Consider the following 15,968-nt stretch of genomic DNA (forward strand, 5'->3'; position numbering starts at 1 on the left):
ACTCCATTTTTATAATTTATCCTTTACTTGGAAGCTAATTGCTCCCTCAATTAGCGATTTTCCCCCTCAACTTGTAAGCTAATTTACAAAAATTGAATTAATTGATTATGACCACCAACTTTAAAACTGATTTATCTATAAAATTAATTTATATGTTATTGCCATTATTTACAAGTTAAGGTGATAAATTGCTACTTAAGTTAGATAACAAGTAAGAAGACACATTTAAAAAAATGGGTGCTTAAATTTAGTCCATATTGTTTAAGTTTAAGTTTTTGACAACATCTAGGATATTTTCACTCCTTGAAAATCATTAAGCGCATATTTCAGGCACGGTGATAATATCAGGGCTGTTTTTGCACTTTCTCCATCTTCTTAAATCTACTGCTAATATTACTCTCTCTTTATTTATTTATTTTTTTTTTCCTTTACTCTCTCTTTATTTGAACTCAATAAACAGATTATCAAAAACTCCATCAGGCGCGAGAAAAAATGAACAGGTAATATAATATAATATGAATTAATTCTCACTATTTCACTGCTCATTACTCACTTATAAGCATTTCAATTTAATCTGAATTTTGTAATTCAATTTAATTAATTGCAGGTTTATCGCGACAAAATTTTCTTCTGCGGCTGTTAATAGTAAAGCTTATCAATGGAAAATTCCTCTGAAGCAGCTGTGTACTGCTGCTGTAAATTCAACTTCTGTCGGTTCTAACCAATTAATTAATATTAATGATGTAATTTTTTTTTTAACTCTTTGTTATGATCCAATTTTGATTCTGTTATGTAAATTGATTTAGGTTAATAAAATAAGTATGGATTAATTAATCAATCAATTTTATTGTATAATGAAATAATAAGTTCCGAGTGCTGGTAGTATTTGCAATTTAGGTTAGCTTGTTTTGCCTTACAGTAAATTATTTATTGGTCGTTAGTTACTTATTTATATTATTGGTTTATTTATTTTGCTGGTTATTTATTTATGAATTGTTTATTTATTTTGCAATAAGTGAAATATTGGTTGTGTTTTTCATTTTCTAGGAGGACAAGGACAGAAAGAGTTTTAATCGTACTGTTCGCCCATATGACATTGCTATTGTCGGTGGCGGCATGGTCGGGATGGCCCTTGCTTGTTCTTTGGGTTTGTATATTCATTCATTTATTTAATCCTTCATGAATTTGGTCTTGGAATAGACAATAGAGCTGTTTTGTTAGTCTACTATCTAGTCGGAAATGGTTTATTAGCATTTGCAAAAGTAGATAAAATTTTAGGTTGATGACATAATATTTTCTTGTTAATGACATAATATTTTAGGTTGTTTTGCTGCTCTAGAAATAATCTCATCTGGCTTATTTTCACCGATAAAATCTTAATATCACATATAACATGTTGGCTTTGTCTTCTGCAGCAACTACGCCATTGACAAAGCATTTGAATGTTGCTATAATTGATAGTAATCCTGCTCTGGGAGGTAAATTAAGCATCAAGAAAGAGGACTTACCTGATCCGAGGGTCAGTACAGTCACACCGGCTACTATATCTGTTTTCAAAGGTACTAAATATGGCTCATTCATATGTTTTCCTTTAGCTGATTTAGGTATATTCTTGCTTCTTGCTGATAGTTTAGTTCGTAGTAAGAGATTCAAGTCATTTGACTGGGTTTTAGCTTGAAGTTTTTCAAATATGCTCAGTGCTATAGTCACTAAGAGTCTATGTCATCAAATCATAATGGCATTGAATTCCCAGATGAGCTTTTAAGAAAATTCTTACTTTAGTTTACTGATGCGTCTTCTGATTTTATGCTCTGCAATATGGAATTTTTTATCGTAACATGTTGCTGTCAAGCTTGTTGTATTCATCTTGCTGTATATTAGGACTTGGAGTGTATAGAGTAGTCAAATTTTACAATGCAAGTTAATTAAAAGGGAAATAAGTTTTTATCAATACCTTTTTCTTTTTCAATGACGTCTGTGCAGATATTGGTGCTTGGCAATATGTTCAGCAGCATCGACATGCATATTTTGATATGATGCAGGTTGTGTTTATAATCAATTAATTTTAGTGCTCTTCTATATGTAACTAGATTGGCGTTTTAATTTTTGAATTTGCCCGTGGCATTGATTTTAGCATCACATACATCGATTTATGACTCTACTGACTCTTACAACTTCATGCATTATGAACCACATATGTAGTAGAAGGCAAAACCCATACTAAGGCCCTTGTGCTATACTATTTTTGTTCGAGAGACCCCTACTCCAAAGTTGTTTATGTTCGGGTCCCTGTACTTGGCAAATTCTGATTATGACACCCTTACGTTGATAGAAAATGGAAAGTGTAGTTCACTCTCGGACTCTCCGTTAATGAGAGTAGGGAGAAAAAAAGTCACATTGAAAGAAAAAATAATAATAATGATGACATGTAATTGTTTTTTTTTACATTAGTAAGATGGTAATTTTATAAATGATGACTGTGCATCTTCACAATGATGACATGTATCAGATGAACCATGTTTGCCAATTCAAAAGCTTTCCATTACATTTCTTGCATCTTCACTGTGGCCAGCATCTTCAAAATCATCGGTTGCATCTTTTCCATGGGCGGAGCAGGTGGAGAAGCAGCCGATGGAAATGGTGCCTCGATGCTAGCAGGAGCGGCACTTGTGACCGGAGAAGGAGACGACGCACTCACCGGCTCAAGAGCTGGAGCAGGAGATCTGGAGCTTTTCCAAACAACTCAGTAGGTAGAAATACATTATCAACGGTGAAGATCACATGAGGAGTTCAGTTAAGAACAGTCTCAACGACTCTCAATGAAGCAACACCGGTGTGGAGAGTGACGTCATCGCCGGCGGTAGAAACCGTTAGATCGTACTTGCTAGCGCCGTTAGTAGCCAAAGTTGAGATTAGATCCTTTTTAGTCTTCACAGCTCCTTTAGGACTGTAACCAACGGAGGCGTCTCTAATAGAGAAACCACCTTTAGCATTTGTAAGCTTGCTCAGATCAAGAACTCCGGCAGCCTAAAACGCCTCGTCGTTTTGGTGCAAAATGGTCAAACTTTTATCAGCTGCTGACTGGTAGGTTTTAATCACACCGCTTGAAAGAAGGAGACTAGCAAAAGTTTTGCATCATTATCGCAATCGTCGTCATCCTGTAGCTGCTCCACCCAGTCTCCTCTCGATCTTCGCTCTTCCATGCCTAAGGCGCGGCAAGCGGTGGATCGGAGTGGTACCGGAAAAAGAAAGGAGGAAATATGCAAGGAAGTGGAATCTTGGTGAAGCCACATAGTATTGGACATGGCAGTGGTGTTTGTATTTGTGGTTTCTTGAGAATCGAATTATCAAAACCAGTTCTTTAATTTTTAAGGAAGAGGATTATAAAATGGAGAAGATGATAGTTTGTTTAATTTGGAGAAGATGGTAAAGTAGCATGTTTGCTCCTTCAATTTTGTTTATTTTTTAAAAGAGAAGTGTGAGGTGGCATTGTGATGTGGCATTATATTTTTTTAGTTAACGGTACTTTTGTTAGTTAACGGAACTACACCTGCCTTTTTCCATCCATGTAAGGGTGTTATAATTGAGATTTGCCAAGTACAGGGACCCGAACGTGAACAACTTTGGAGTAGGGGCCTCTCGAACAAAAGTGGTATAGTACAAGGGCCTCCGTATGGGTTTTGCCATAGTAGAATGAGCTTATGTGCTGTTACTATGTATATATATATATATATAATCTTAGAAAGTTTTATCTTATAATTCGCATAATTTTATTCTATTGCATCAAATCTATACCAGAAAGCTGCATGTAACGTATTGTCTTTATGCTATATCCAACTTGGAATAAGGTCAATGTTGGATCAAATTATAGTTCTGTTGATTTTTTTAATTTTCTACAGGTTTGGGATTATACTGGCCTGGGATTCACAAAATACAATGCAAGAGATGTAAACAAAGATTATTTAGGGTAAGCTCACACGTTTTAGGTACTAAAGTATCAGTGTAAAACTTATCTTTGATGGAACTGATGTGGATACATGATCCAGTTGCGTGGTGGAGAATAAGGTGCTTCACAGTTCACTACTCTCATCTGTTGAGGTATTCTACGTGGATTTTCTGTTTATACACGCTTTAACTGACTGAGTTGCGGATCAGACATGTTATGTTTTGCATAGATTTAGTTCCCTTTTTTTTTGGTTCACCCATCACCAACTGTCTATTCCTGGAATCAAATTTATTTTCACTTTTCTTTTCTCCTGAAGGATTATTTCTTGCAGTCATATTCAGCAAATTCATTTTTTTTGGTAAACATACCCGAAACATAGTAACATATTATAAGCTGAAGTTAGGAATCTGCTCCTAAGTAGGCTACTAAACATTGGTCTTAGACACACATTCGACATTTATCATCTGCTTAGGAGTTGTGCATGTTCTACTCACACATCTGGCGTGTGAGTATCATCTCCTTATAAGTAAAGTGGTCATATATTCTTGGCTTTCTTTGCCATGTGCTTTCAGTACGTGAAGTATGATGATACTTCAATAGAAAAGTTGACATTGTACTTCTCGTTTTCTTTTTCCTTGCAATTATTGAAACTAAGTAAATCCTGCAGGATACTGATTTTCAAAAGACAATCTACCCTTCTAAGTTAACTTCAATGTCTCTACATCAAGGCTCTTCCTCCACAAAACTAGACAACACATCATCAACGGAGGCATTGTATGTGAAGGGACGTTTAGCAAAGCTTGAACTGAGTGATGGCAGCAACCTATATGCAAAGTTGGTGGTAATTTAATCTATAGGCTGATGAAGATATGCATCCCATCAATATAATAAAAACATTATTTAATTACTATCTGAATGAGGCTATTAGAATATTTCTGTCATTGATAATGTGCACAGGTTGGAGCGGATGGGGGCAAGTCACGAGTTAGAGAATTAGCAGGATTTAAAACAACGGGGTGGAACTACTCGCAAAATGCAGTCATCTGCACTGTAGAACATACTGTGGAAAATCGATGTGCATGGCAACGATTTCTACCAGCAGGTCCTATTGCACTTCTGCCAATTGGGGACAAGTTTAGCAACATTGTTTGGACTATGAACCCAAAGGAATCATCAGATTGTAAATCAATGAATGAAGAAGATTTTGTAAAAGCTGTAAATCATGCTCTTGATTATGGATATGGTCCTTATCCAAAGTCGAGCTTATTTGATGGTTCAGACATCTTTTCATGGGTCAGAGGAAATATAGTTACATCAGCTCATGAACCATTTGAAGTCCCACCGAAAGTGATCAAATTGGCTTCTGCTAGGATGGCGTTTCCATTGTCATTAAATCATGCTAAGAGTTACGCATCAAAACATATTGCTCTAATTGGCGATGCAGCACACACAGTTCATCCTTTAGCTGGGCAAGGAGTTAACTTGGGTTTTGGAGACGCATTTGCTCTTTCAAGAATTATCGCTGAGGGTATTGCTGTAGGAACGGACATCGGGGAGGTATGTCATTTCCGGTTCTTGATCTTATAATAATGTCTCGTTTACTGGTGTTTGGAAATAATCCAACCTCACAACTTCGTTCTTAAAAAAATACAAACAAAATTTGTCTCTGGAATTTGTAACCTGCCTTGATAAGATACTGGAACCTATTTTCGGCTTTGTGCCTCACTCGCAAGACACGAACCCATTTAATGCATTGCACTCGATACCCTTTTTCTCTCAATATATTTAAATTAAGTGAATTTTCTATAATAAGAGAAACATAATGGTTCTCCAAATAGATAGTGCTTAGTTTATTATATGTTTCATTGTTTTAGATTTAGAAAAATTATAGTAATGCTATACCTTATTGATTTGGCTCATTATCTATTATGATTCAGAGATTAAAAGACGATACGGTTTACGAATCCTTTTCGTTGAAATCGGCGTTTTTTTACGGAATTCCTTTTGTTAGTGTTAGTTTAGAGTATGAGCTTTAGATTTTGCAATCAGTTACTACATTTGAATTTCTAGGTTTCTAGCTAATAACCAAATGGAACAATTCAGCTCCATATCCTGATAATACCCATGTAGATGAAATAACTATATCTAATGCAACCAAGGAAAATGTCAAATTGGAGTAATCTGATGCAAGCCTAACTTGTATATTCTAAGATCTTTTACTGAGATGGAAAGCTTAAAATCTTAGAAAATTGCGCACTTATAGCATGAACATTGCATTGATCCAAATTAAAATTTTAGGCGTAATTCTAACATGTTTGTATGATATAACGCTTGAAACTAGTTTCTGGATACAGTTTGGTTTACAAATTCAGATTGTTTTTTATTTACAGGTATCACTTTTGAAAAAATACGAGTCAGAAAGGAAACCAGCAAACTTGGCTATGATGGCAATACTAGATGGTTGTCAGAAGGCGTACTCTGTAGATTTTGGACCTTTAAATATATTACGTGCTGCTGCATTTCACGGGGCACACCACATCTCACCACTTAAGAGAAGTATTATTTCATTTGCCTCAGGAGAACAGAGGCTCCCACTTTTTTCATAGTGACTGTTGTTGATATCCTGAAAGGCTGAAACAATAAATGAAGTTCTCCTCTACTTGTACAGTTTTGCAATTTATAGAAAAATTTAAGCCGTTATCTATGACATTTCACTGAAACACCAATTCTTGTTCAACTTGCATATATTAAGCATGCTGCCAGTGTCTATCCTGAGCCAAAATCAAACTCTCCACATAATTCTTAGTTGTATTATATATGAAGTATAAAAAAAATTCCTCGTAGTTTTTACAAAAGTACAGATCAATTTTTTTACTTTTTTGGGGTATGATTAAACTCTCTTTGTTTTTAAAGTGAACAAATAACCCATTTCGTCCAACACCATTAGAAACACTCGTTAATGGCTGATATGTATCTTATAATTATATAGAAAAAAAATTCAAAAATAATTTTAATATTTAAAATATTTATCGAAAATTTAAGAGGATAAGTGTCTTAAAAGTAAATTAAAATAGTTTATTTGTTTGATTTTAAAACAATGAGGGTTTAATTGTTCAATTTTAAAAACACAAGGGCTTAATTGTGCCTAAAAAAATAAAATGATTGATCTATACTTTTGAAAAAAAGTCTGAATTTTTTTTTGTACCTTATGCCTATTATATATAACTTCCACTTATTCTTTCTAGTTGAGCTTCTCAACTGGTCATTATATTTCTTATCCATTTTTTCTCCGAGTTCGGTTTATAGAGAAGGAAAAAATATAGCAGACAGTGTCATATCAGTTAAACATTTGCGATAGAAAATCTTTTAGTTATTACTTATTTTTTCAATCATTAAAAATTTCACATAGCTAACATGTTGCACGAATGAAATGGTGCAACTGTTGCATTGAATAATTTTCCATCTTATTATGGAACAGTTTTATTACATGACAGCTCATGATGTTTTATACATGGCTTGCTGAAAACACGATGTTCGGTCAATTGAAAAAAATAGCTGAGAAAAGGATGCGAGGATTACATTTATATGTGGGCGGTAGCCTGTATACAACAAATCTATGCACAGTTAAGGGACTTTGATCAGTATGAAGTAAATAATCATATCTACAAAAATGTATCTCTGATTATACGTGCTGCTACCCGAGATGAAAGCCGTGAGAGCACCTCGGGAAGCACTTTGGCTGAGATACCTGGCAAAATTGGAAGAAACTCTTGTATGATCCGAGCAACACTTGTATCCTGCCAGAATGCAGCAATAATCAATTGAAATTAATCTGAATCAAACATCAGAACTTAACAAGCCATAATTCACATATAATATAACCATCCTCCATGAACAAATTGAATTTTATTTGTAAGTGCAAATTGCAAAACATAAGTACCTGAGGTGATGTCCTTGACATAGAACTTCCGGCAGTTAAGAAGTCGATGATCTTTTGAACATTATTTAAAATAATTGTGTCCTCTTCTGTTATTGTTGGGAGAAGACCTGCAGGCCTAAATGGTCCAGGTACCATACTGAAAACCGGGGGACCATTTCCAACGCCAAGGATTGCTAGAATTCTTACAAGCTGCTCCCTTGTAACAGCATCGATTCCCTTTACAATCTGCATCAGAAATTATTTTACATTATTATATTCTTTGAAATTTGAGATGCCAGCATATAATAAACCATATACATAATAAAGTTTGGGTTCATTGCAAAAAGTATCATGAACTTCAGCGTGTTTTACAATTACAACACAAACTTTAAAACTTGGCAAAATCAATTACCAGCTTTCATTTTTTGGCAAATCGTAACACCGACCTATTTTCCATTGTAAAAATGCTGATACAGCTGCCAGACAATATATATTTTGTTGTCCGTATCAGCATTTATTTAACAAAAAATAGCTCGGTGTTCCGATTTACCAAAACATGCAAGTTGGTGAATCGACGTTTATTTAACGGAAAATAGTTCGGTGTTCCGATTTATCAAAACATGATAGTTGGTGACTAATTTTGCCAAGTTTTAAAGTTTATATTTTATTTGCAAATCACGCTAAAGTTTGTAATTTGATTTGCATTTAACCCATAAAGTTGACAATGTTGCTAGTAGGAATACCTCATCCAGAAGAAACTCTCGGAAAAAATTGCCCTTCTCTGAAAGCAGAAATCCTAGAGCCGCCCTTGTTTGAATTGGCTGACTAGGCTGATTTGCAGTTGGCGCAAAACTGGGGAAATTGAAGCCTGTTTGAGTTTGGAGAATCCCAAGCTCAGCCATATTGCCATTCAAACTTTCTCCACCTCCACTTTTTGCTGCTGTGATGAAATTCTCAAAGGCTTGCATGACATCAATGAATCTTTCAGCATTAAAAACACCAGATTTCCCATAAATTGTATATCTTAAAGCACTCCTTAGACGAGGGGACTCATCGGTGAGAAGCCTCTGAGAATAGAAAGAAGTTATAACCCTAAGTTAAATCATTTTGGAGAAACAAAGACAATATGCCCACCGAGGTTCACTATAGTCTAACAGCATAAGGACTACCTAGTTTATGTTGAAAAATAAGACCACACAAGCAGTTCTCAAATGTGCCCATTTTTTATTAATTAATCTGCATTAAGTAAAATGGCGCAATTTGAGGTTTCAAGTTGACCAAACTAAATAATAAACACAATGTATCACAGTGGATTTAAAAATCTTTTGAAAAGAGGGTTAGAGAGAACTCAAATCATTTCTGCACGAAATTTCATACCTGGGCTATATAGGGATACGCCTCATCTACGATAGCAAATTCAGAATTTCCCACCAAAGCTATACCTTCTAGCACACCTATTGCCCTAATTATGAGAGCAAAATATGGGGGTATCCTAAATGGATAATCAAATGTTATTTGTGCAAGATCAGATGCTAGCTCCTGAAAGTTAATATTTTTTGCTCCTCCACCTTCAAGTGCTTGATCAAAAACTTTGGCCAGGACTGGCAAGATAGGTTCCAAATTAACTCCCTCGGGAATGAAACCAAGTTTGACAAAATCTTTGACAATAGCGCCATAATCCCGATGTATGAGGTGGGCAATAGCTTCAATCATTCCATATTTCTGATCATCTGTTAATTTTGTGACTAGACCTGTCAAAGCAGAAACGAACTTTCAAAGTCCCACATAAATGGATTTTCATGGCTAGAGAAGAGCAATATTTTCAAATTCTAGGGTCGCATGTCAAGAGGAGAGCAAGACATAACTAAAAACACATAATAGAAACGAGAATGATATTTTCCTATCATGACATCAAAAACATCTCTCGGTATAATCTCACAATAATCTGAAGTTTGAACTATATAATCATAGAACCAGACTATGTTTAGCATATGTAAGGATCACAAAGTTGCTTGATGATTTTACCATTATGTGGAACCATAATCAACCTCACTGCTTTCTCAGCATAAATGTTGTAATGCTACAACCAAAAGATAATAAATGAAAGAAGAGGAGAGAGAAAAGGCCCGCAAATTATCAAGCAGCAGATAAAGTCAAAAAACAAAAAAAACACTCAGCGATAATAAGCATGACATAGCTAATCGTGGGCAAAGAAAATGTTTCGCTCTATATGCTTATTGCTTAAAGTGTTACCAAAGTCAAGGATGGCTAGCTTCCCGTCTGGAGTGCGGATTAGGTTGCCAGGATGAGGATCAGCATGGAAAAATCCAGTATCTAGCAACTGCAATGGAAATAAGTAAGAAATTAAATGATATACTCACTGATGCAAGCTAGTCTAAACGGAACTGAATATATTAACAGTTAAATATCTATTGAAGTCCAAGTCAGTGACTCGGTATAGTTTTATTAAAAACAAAAACAAAAAGATATATCTCCAGCCATGTGACGCCTACTTATCATATTTAGAAACAGAATGTGGAGCAATAAATAAATGGAAGCAGCTTCAACCACTGCGCTCTCAGGCATGCAATTTTTTGTATATTTTTCCTTCACTTCCAAGAACCCAGAGCAAAAACCCATAAATCATAGAGTTCATTCACCAGGACTCAAACTCTACTTAGATGCTAACTTCCAAGCATATCATGGACCAAACTTTATGTAACATGCCTAATCAACAAGAAGAACAAGCAGAGGAACTCAAGAGCTTTCACATGAAAAATACAACATTTGAATTGGAATCATGGATGAAAATGGACTGACGAGGTATCCTTGGAGGATATACCCAATCAAGTGCAGCAATAGTGGAGTACCTGCTTCAAGTAGCATATAACCCCCACATTGACCAAGTCTCCAACATCACTTTCTGTACTTTGTGAAAGTTTTTCTCCGTCAATCCATCCTGTAGTAAGAACCTTTCTCGTAGTATGCTTTTCATAGGTCTTTGGTACAACAACCTGAAACAAAAAAGTTACAGCACTGTGTGATGTCACTGGCACAAATTTCTAACAGATTAGGTTTTGTTTAGTTTCACCTTGTTTTCATATTTCACACGCACACATTTAGATATTTGAGGTTAGCAGTGGATTTAGCAGTACAAACAAATAAAAGAGCATAACAAGCAAAAAAAGGGGCTACCTAATATATCAAATAATCCAATAGAAAAAAATCAGAGACCATTGGAAGAAATCCGACTCACCTGTGGAAGGTCCTTCTTCATCATTTCAGCAAATATAGTTCCATTTTGACCTTCATTGACATAATCAAGTTCCTCAAAAAAACGAGCTGCCCATTCATCAACCAATCCAACAACATCTACAGAGATCTGAGAAATGGAAAACAAATGAGGGAAGGAGTAGAACATCACCATTTTGAGTTAGAAGCTAAATAAGCCTTAAACAAATTGAAATCTGATGGTAGATCTATAAGAAAACGCTACCTGAGGAAATTTGCGGAGAAACAAACCCAAATTCCGTATAATGAACAGATCAACTGTTACTGTTTCAAGAACAAAAGGCCTCTGAACTTTGACAGCTACCAAATCCCCATTTTCTTTTAGGCGACCCTTATATACCTGTCCGAGCGATGCTGCCATAGAGATACCATAAGAAGGATAAGTACCTATGGAAATACTTAGCTAAGAAGCTAAAAAACTTCTTCCAATAACTCAGAACACTAAGAATACCAGCAGCAATTGGAGAAGAAGAAAGCTCAGAATAGATTTCATGCCATGGCTGACCAAACTCCTCTTCAATGAGAGCCATTGCTATATCATCTGGAAATGAAGGAACCTTTGTACATCACCAAATAGAGAAATTCAGGTATTAAAAGGTGTAACCTAAATCCATGGGATCTGGACAAAATTAATCAGTATCACCAACATGAATGATTATGAGCATATTCATATTTCCAGTTAACATAGGAATGCAGGCTGATAGACAGTTCAAGATTAATTCTCTTCCAAACAGCATCAAGTTCATGAATATGCATATAAGCAAATTTTGAGACTTAATCATGGCTGCTATGAGACAAAAATTAAAAGAATGGATGCCATGTCGACCATGAATTGCAATTTGCTCCAATATGCAGAGACATAATCAGTAAGTGCAACAAACTGAAACCCAATTCAGAAGATAAGGTAGGAGTGAAATCCTTTAATCCTCTTCACACAAAAAAAAAGCACAATTCAGAAAGTTATAGGCAAAAATAAAATACAGGACAAATAATTTTGGTGAAATGAGCACACTAAAGGTCAAGGTAATGGTAAAGAGGAATACAATAAACGCAATATCAGCATAAGCTATTGCTCAAGCTTAATTTCAGTGACATGGCATTAATGCAACAGTTATTTATCACATGTTCTATGGTAGCAACAGGCATGACAACGAAGAGAACACCTTCAAATGTATATAGATTACAAGCTGCAGAGGCTCAAATTATTGCACAAATATTATCTTTTTCTGTGATTATCTTCATCCTTTATAACTTCACAGCTTTCATATGTTAACATTTTTCAACTGCATCTTTAAAACATCCTCCACCTATCATGAATTTTATTTCATACTATACATATGTAGAATGTTCACATTTGAGTATCAATATATCAAGTTCCTCAAGCATCCATATTATATGAAAGTGATTAATACAATAATTATAGAATTGTTAAGTTCTATCTTTATTTCTACATAACATAAGGTGGCACAATCAAATGAAATTTCCTTATATGCTGCAATGGAAAAGAAAGAAATGCACGATTAATTTACCTTATCACAAAGTTTTTGAAGCTCAGTCATTGCACTGGGTGATAATATATCTGGTCGAATACTCAATGCTTGACCAAGTTTAATATATGCTGGACCCAAAGAAGTTACAATTTCCCTCAATTCAATGGCTCTAGTAACTTCATTCTGATTATGATAATGTACAAGAGATAAATTAGAAAAGATTGACTTGAAGCTAATAATATTTAGAAGTCCCTACATTGAAAGTCAGTACCATGTACAAGTACAACTAAATTTCATGCCAATACTAAAATCATAGCATAATATGAAAATATGAGGCAAATGAATCAAAATACGGATGAAACATTCACCTCTTTAACCTTCTTGTTAATAATATCCAAAGCAATACGTGAGAGAAAACCCCCAGCAACTGAAAGTAACTGAACAATTCTCGTAGCAACAGCACGTGGTCGATTTCCCCAGTAAGTCGCAATGGTGGCTGGATCATATACAGTTGGCAAAAATTCACTGCTTTCATCAACCTGAAAAAATAACAAACATCCAAGCAAAACAAAACATATGAAATCATTTACTTACCTATGAAAACAAACATAAAAATCGCATTACGGGGGAAAACACAAGTCATTTACTGTCAAACAATCTTTTCCAAACTGTTTGAAATCAATTCATACAAAAAAAAAATCATTGAGAATTTATTTTACAATTATAATACCTCAACCAAGCGAAGCTTAATATTATCATCAGCAAACTGAGAATCTCTTAAATTTTGTCCACGTAAGCCTTTCATTAGTATCGACAATTGTTCATTTTCTTCCATTTGTGCCCTCACTCTTTTGATTTCCTGCGACACTTCTCCGAAACTCTGCCACGTATTCCAAAAATCAATTCAATCAGTAACTAAATTAAAAAAAAATCAACTCAACTGAGCAAACAAGCTTAATTATCAGTCAACTTAAACTTACTGTAGAGGCTACTCCGTTGACTGGTTTCAACGGAGTAGCCGAGGATCTCGATGATGACGATGAAACTCCGTTAACAGTTTTGCCGTTAATATTATTTGAAGACGGAATTGACCTAGTCGATCCGTTGAGATTCTCCGTTGACGATGATTTAGACGGTCCGGTTTGAGTAGGTTTCGGTTCGGTTGCGATAGCGAAAACACGGTTAACTCGTTTTCGAACTGGAACATTAATTCTATTAGGTGAAGGTGAGATGAAGCGGCGACTAGGCTCGATTCCGCCGTAGACGAGCTGTGGAGCCGCCGTGTCCATAGCAGCAGAGGAGACGATACAGGCTGAGAAGTGGTAGTTATGAACGGAGAGAGAGTGAGAACAGTATGAGTTCTGTTGTATTTTGTTTTGAATTTTTCTTAAAAGAAAAAATAACGAGGGAGAGAGCTGTGGAGGGTGAGGGAACACGTGGCAATATATAGATCGAAGAGGGTGTGGGTCTGGCTAGTAGTACTACTGACCAAGTTCATTGGGTAGTGTTTTGCGCGAAAATCGTGGGGCGGTAATAAACAGTACTTTTCAAGGATTTTAAGGGATAAATTTCACTTATAATCCCTGATATTTCAACTATTTGTCACTAAAATGTTTTCATTTCAGTTTTATAACTCGAAAGGCTAAATGTCGTAAAAAGGCCAAACCTTTCATAAAAATTTCACAAAAGTGCTGACCTTTTAATTTTGTCGATTTTGGCCAAAAATTGATTATTTGGTTTCACAAAAGTCCTGACCTTTCAATTTTATCGATTTTGGCCAAAAATAAATTATTTGATTTCACAAAAATCATGACCTTTCAATATATGTGCATGCCACGTAGGTGCCACATAGGCAAATTGAAATCAAATTGAGAGTTGACCACAATTGAAACCAAATAATCTGTTTTTGGCCAAAATCGACAAAATTGAAAGGTCAGGACTTTTGTAAAAAAAATTATAAAAGGTTTGGCCTTTTTACGACATTTGGCCAATTAAAAAGTATATACTAGTAATATTTAAATAAGTGTACTTATTATTAATTTTATATATTTTCTGTCTACAAATAATAGATGCTATAAATAAAAAATTAACACATCATATTATTCAATTTATGTCATGCTTCGATAAGATTGTTTATATAAATTTAGCTTCTGACTAAAACCTTCTGGATTAGGTAACATTTTAATGCTATTACGATCCGTTTTTTAATGGGAGCTTTTTAATCAGTATATGTGGTAAAAACTTTTTTATTATATTCCTTTAAATACTGGGAACATTTTAGTTATAAAAATGAGATAGAATGATTTGATGAAAGATTGATGAAATGTGAGGGATTGTGAAAGAAAATGAGGAAATTACACCATTTACAAACAAAAATAAAAAAAATTACAAAACTACATATTGACTTTTTTCATTTATAAAAATCTTAATAATATTTACAAAAGTACAAAAAAATAAAAACAAGTATCAAACATACGGTGTATACTGTGGATATAATGTCAGTATACTAATAAACTAACATTATATCAACATTATACCAAAATTATACCAACATTATACATATTGAGATTTTATTAATATTAAATAAAAGTTTACCAAAATTACATCAAATCGTATACTAAAACTAAATTAATAATATACCAAATTATACAAAGAGTATACCAAGAGTGTACACATCAAAATATACTGAAATTTTATTATTACATCAATATTACACCACATCGCATACTAAATATTAACCTAACAATATACTAAAATTATACCAACAATATACAAATTCTCTAGTTCATTACCAACTATAGTGAAAAATACATATAAAAAAATACATGTTATCAACTAAAAAATATATATAAAAATTTATAATCGATATACCGAAAATATACTGAAATTATACCAATAATAAATCAAATATTATTTTTAAATTATCTGATTTATAGTTTTAATATTCGAAAATTATACCATAATTATACCGACATTATACAAATCGTACTTTTGTAATTAATTTTCATTTTTTGGTACTTTTGTAATTAATTTTAAATCATTCGTATTTTTGTAAATAAAAAAAATTTACAGATACTTTTATAAATATTTAAAAAAAATTAGGTACTTTTGTCATCGTCCCAAAGAAAATTACTAAATTTCAGTGACAAACGTGGAGATTTCTTTTGATGGGTCTAGGCTTACGATAGGCCCTATCAAGACCAGACAATTGGGCCTAGTCATTTTAGGTCCAGGATTAAGCTGGCATGGTCCAAACTGTGAGCTCTCTTTTTTCCATAAACTACTATATATTGACAAATTGTAAGTATTTTAGTAGGTTTTA

The 15,968-nt window shown here is 34.2% G+C and overlaps 2 protein-coding genes across 3 annotated transcripts; one reads left to right on the top strand and one right to left on the bottom strand.

Moving 5' to 3' along the window:
- The first annotated feature begins 397 nt into the window (after positions 1-397).
- On the top strand, positions 398-6,655 carry LOC126669154 (uncharacterized). Of its 2 annotated transcripts, none has more exons than XM_050362531.2 (10): positions 398-500; positions 608-743; positions 1,048-1,147; positions 1,416-1,559; positions 1,984-2,042; positions 3,900-3,967; positions 4,047-4,098; positions 4,614-4,787; positions 4,904-5,503; positions 6,337-6,655. In XM_050362531.2, the coding sequence occupies exons 1-10, from the start codon at positions 493-495 to the stop codon at positions 6,550-6,552; spliced, it is 1,557 nt and encodes a 518-aa protein (XP_050218488.1). In that variant the 5' UTR covers positions 398-492; the 3' UTR covers positions 6,553-6,655. The 2 variants fall into 2 exon arrangements, with proteins under 2 accessions (XP_050218488.1, XP_050218489.1); XM_050362532.2 differs by having other exon boundaries at positions 608-695.
- Positions 6,656-7,502: 847 nt separating this feature from the next.
- Positions 7,503-14,020, bottom strand: LOC126668416 (uncharacterized). Its single transcript, XM_050361621.2, has 13 exons — positions 13,627-14,020; positions 13,377-13,526; positions 13,015-13,185; positions 12,686-12,829; positions 11,608-11,713; positions 11,362-11,510; positions 11,122-11,247; positions 10,736-10,879; positions 10,119-10,206; positions 9,243-9,616; positions 8,609-8,932; positions 7,887-8,111; positions 7,503-7,743 (listed from the first exon to the last, which is right to left on the bottom strand). Exons 1-13 carry the CDS (start codon positions 13,933-13,935, stop codon positions 7,609-7,611), a joined length of 2,445 nt encoding a protein of 814 aa, XP_050217578.1. The 5' UTR covers positions 13,936-14,020; the 3' UTR covers positions 7,503-7,608.
- Between the last annotated feature and the right edge of the window lie 1,948 nt (positions 14,021-15,968).

The sequence above is a fragment of the Mercurialis annua genome, linkage group LG2 (assembly GCF_937616625.2).
Source record: "Mercurialis annua linkage group LG2, ddMerAnnu1.2, whole genome shotgun sequence".
Taxonomy (NCBI): Eukaryota; Viridiplantae; Streptophyta; class Magnoliopsida; order Malpighiales; family Euphorbiaceae; genus Mercurialis; species Mercurialis annua.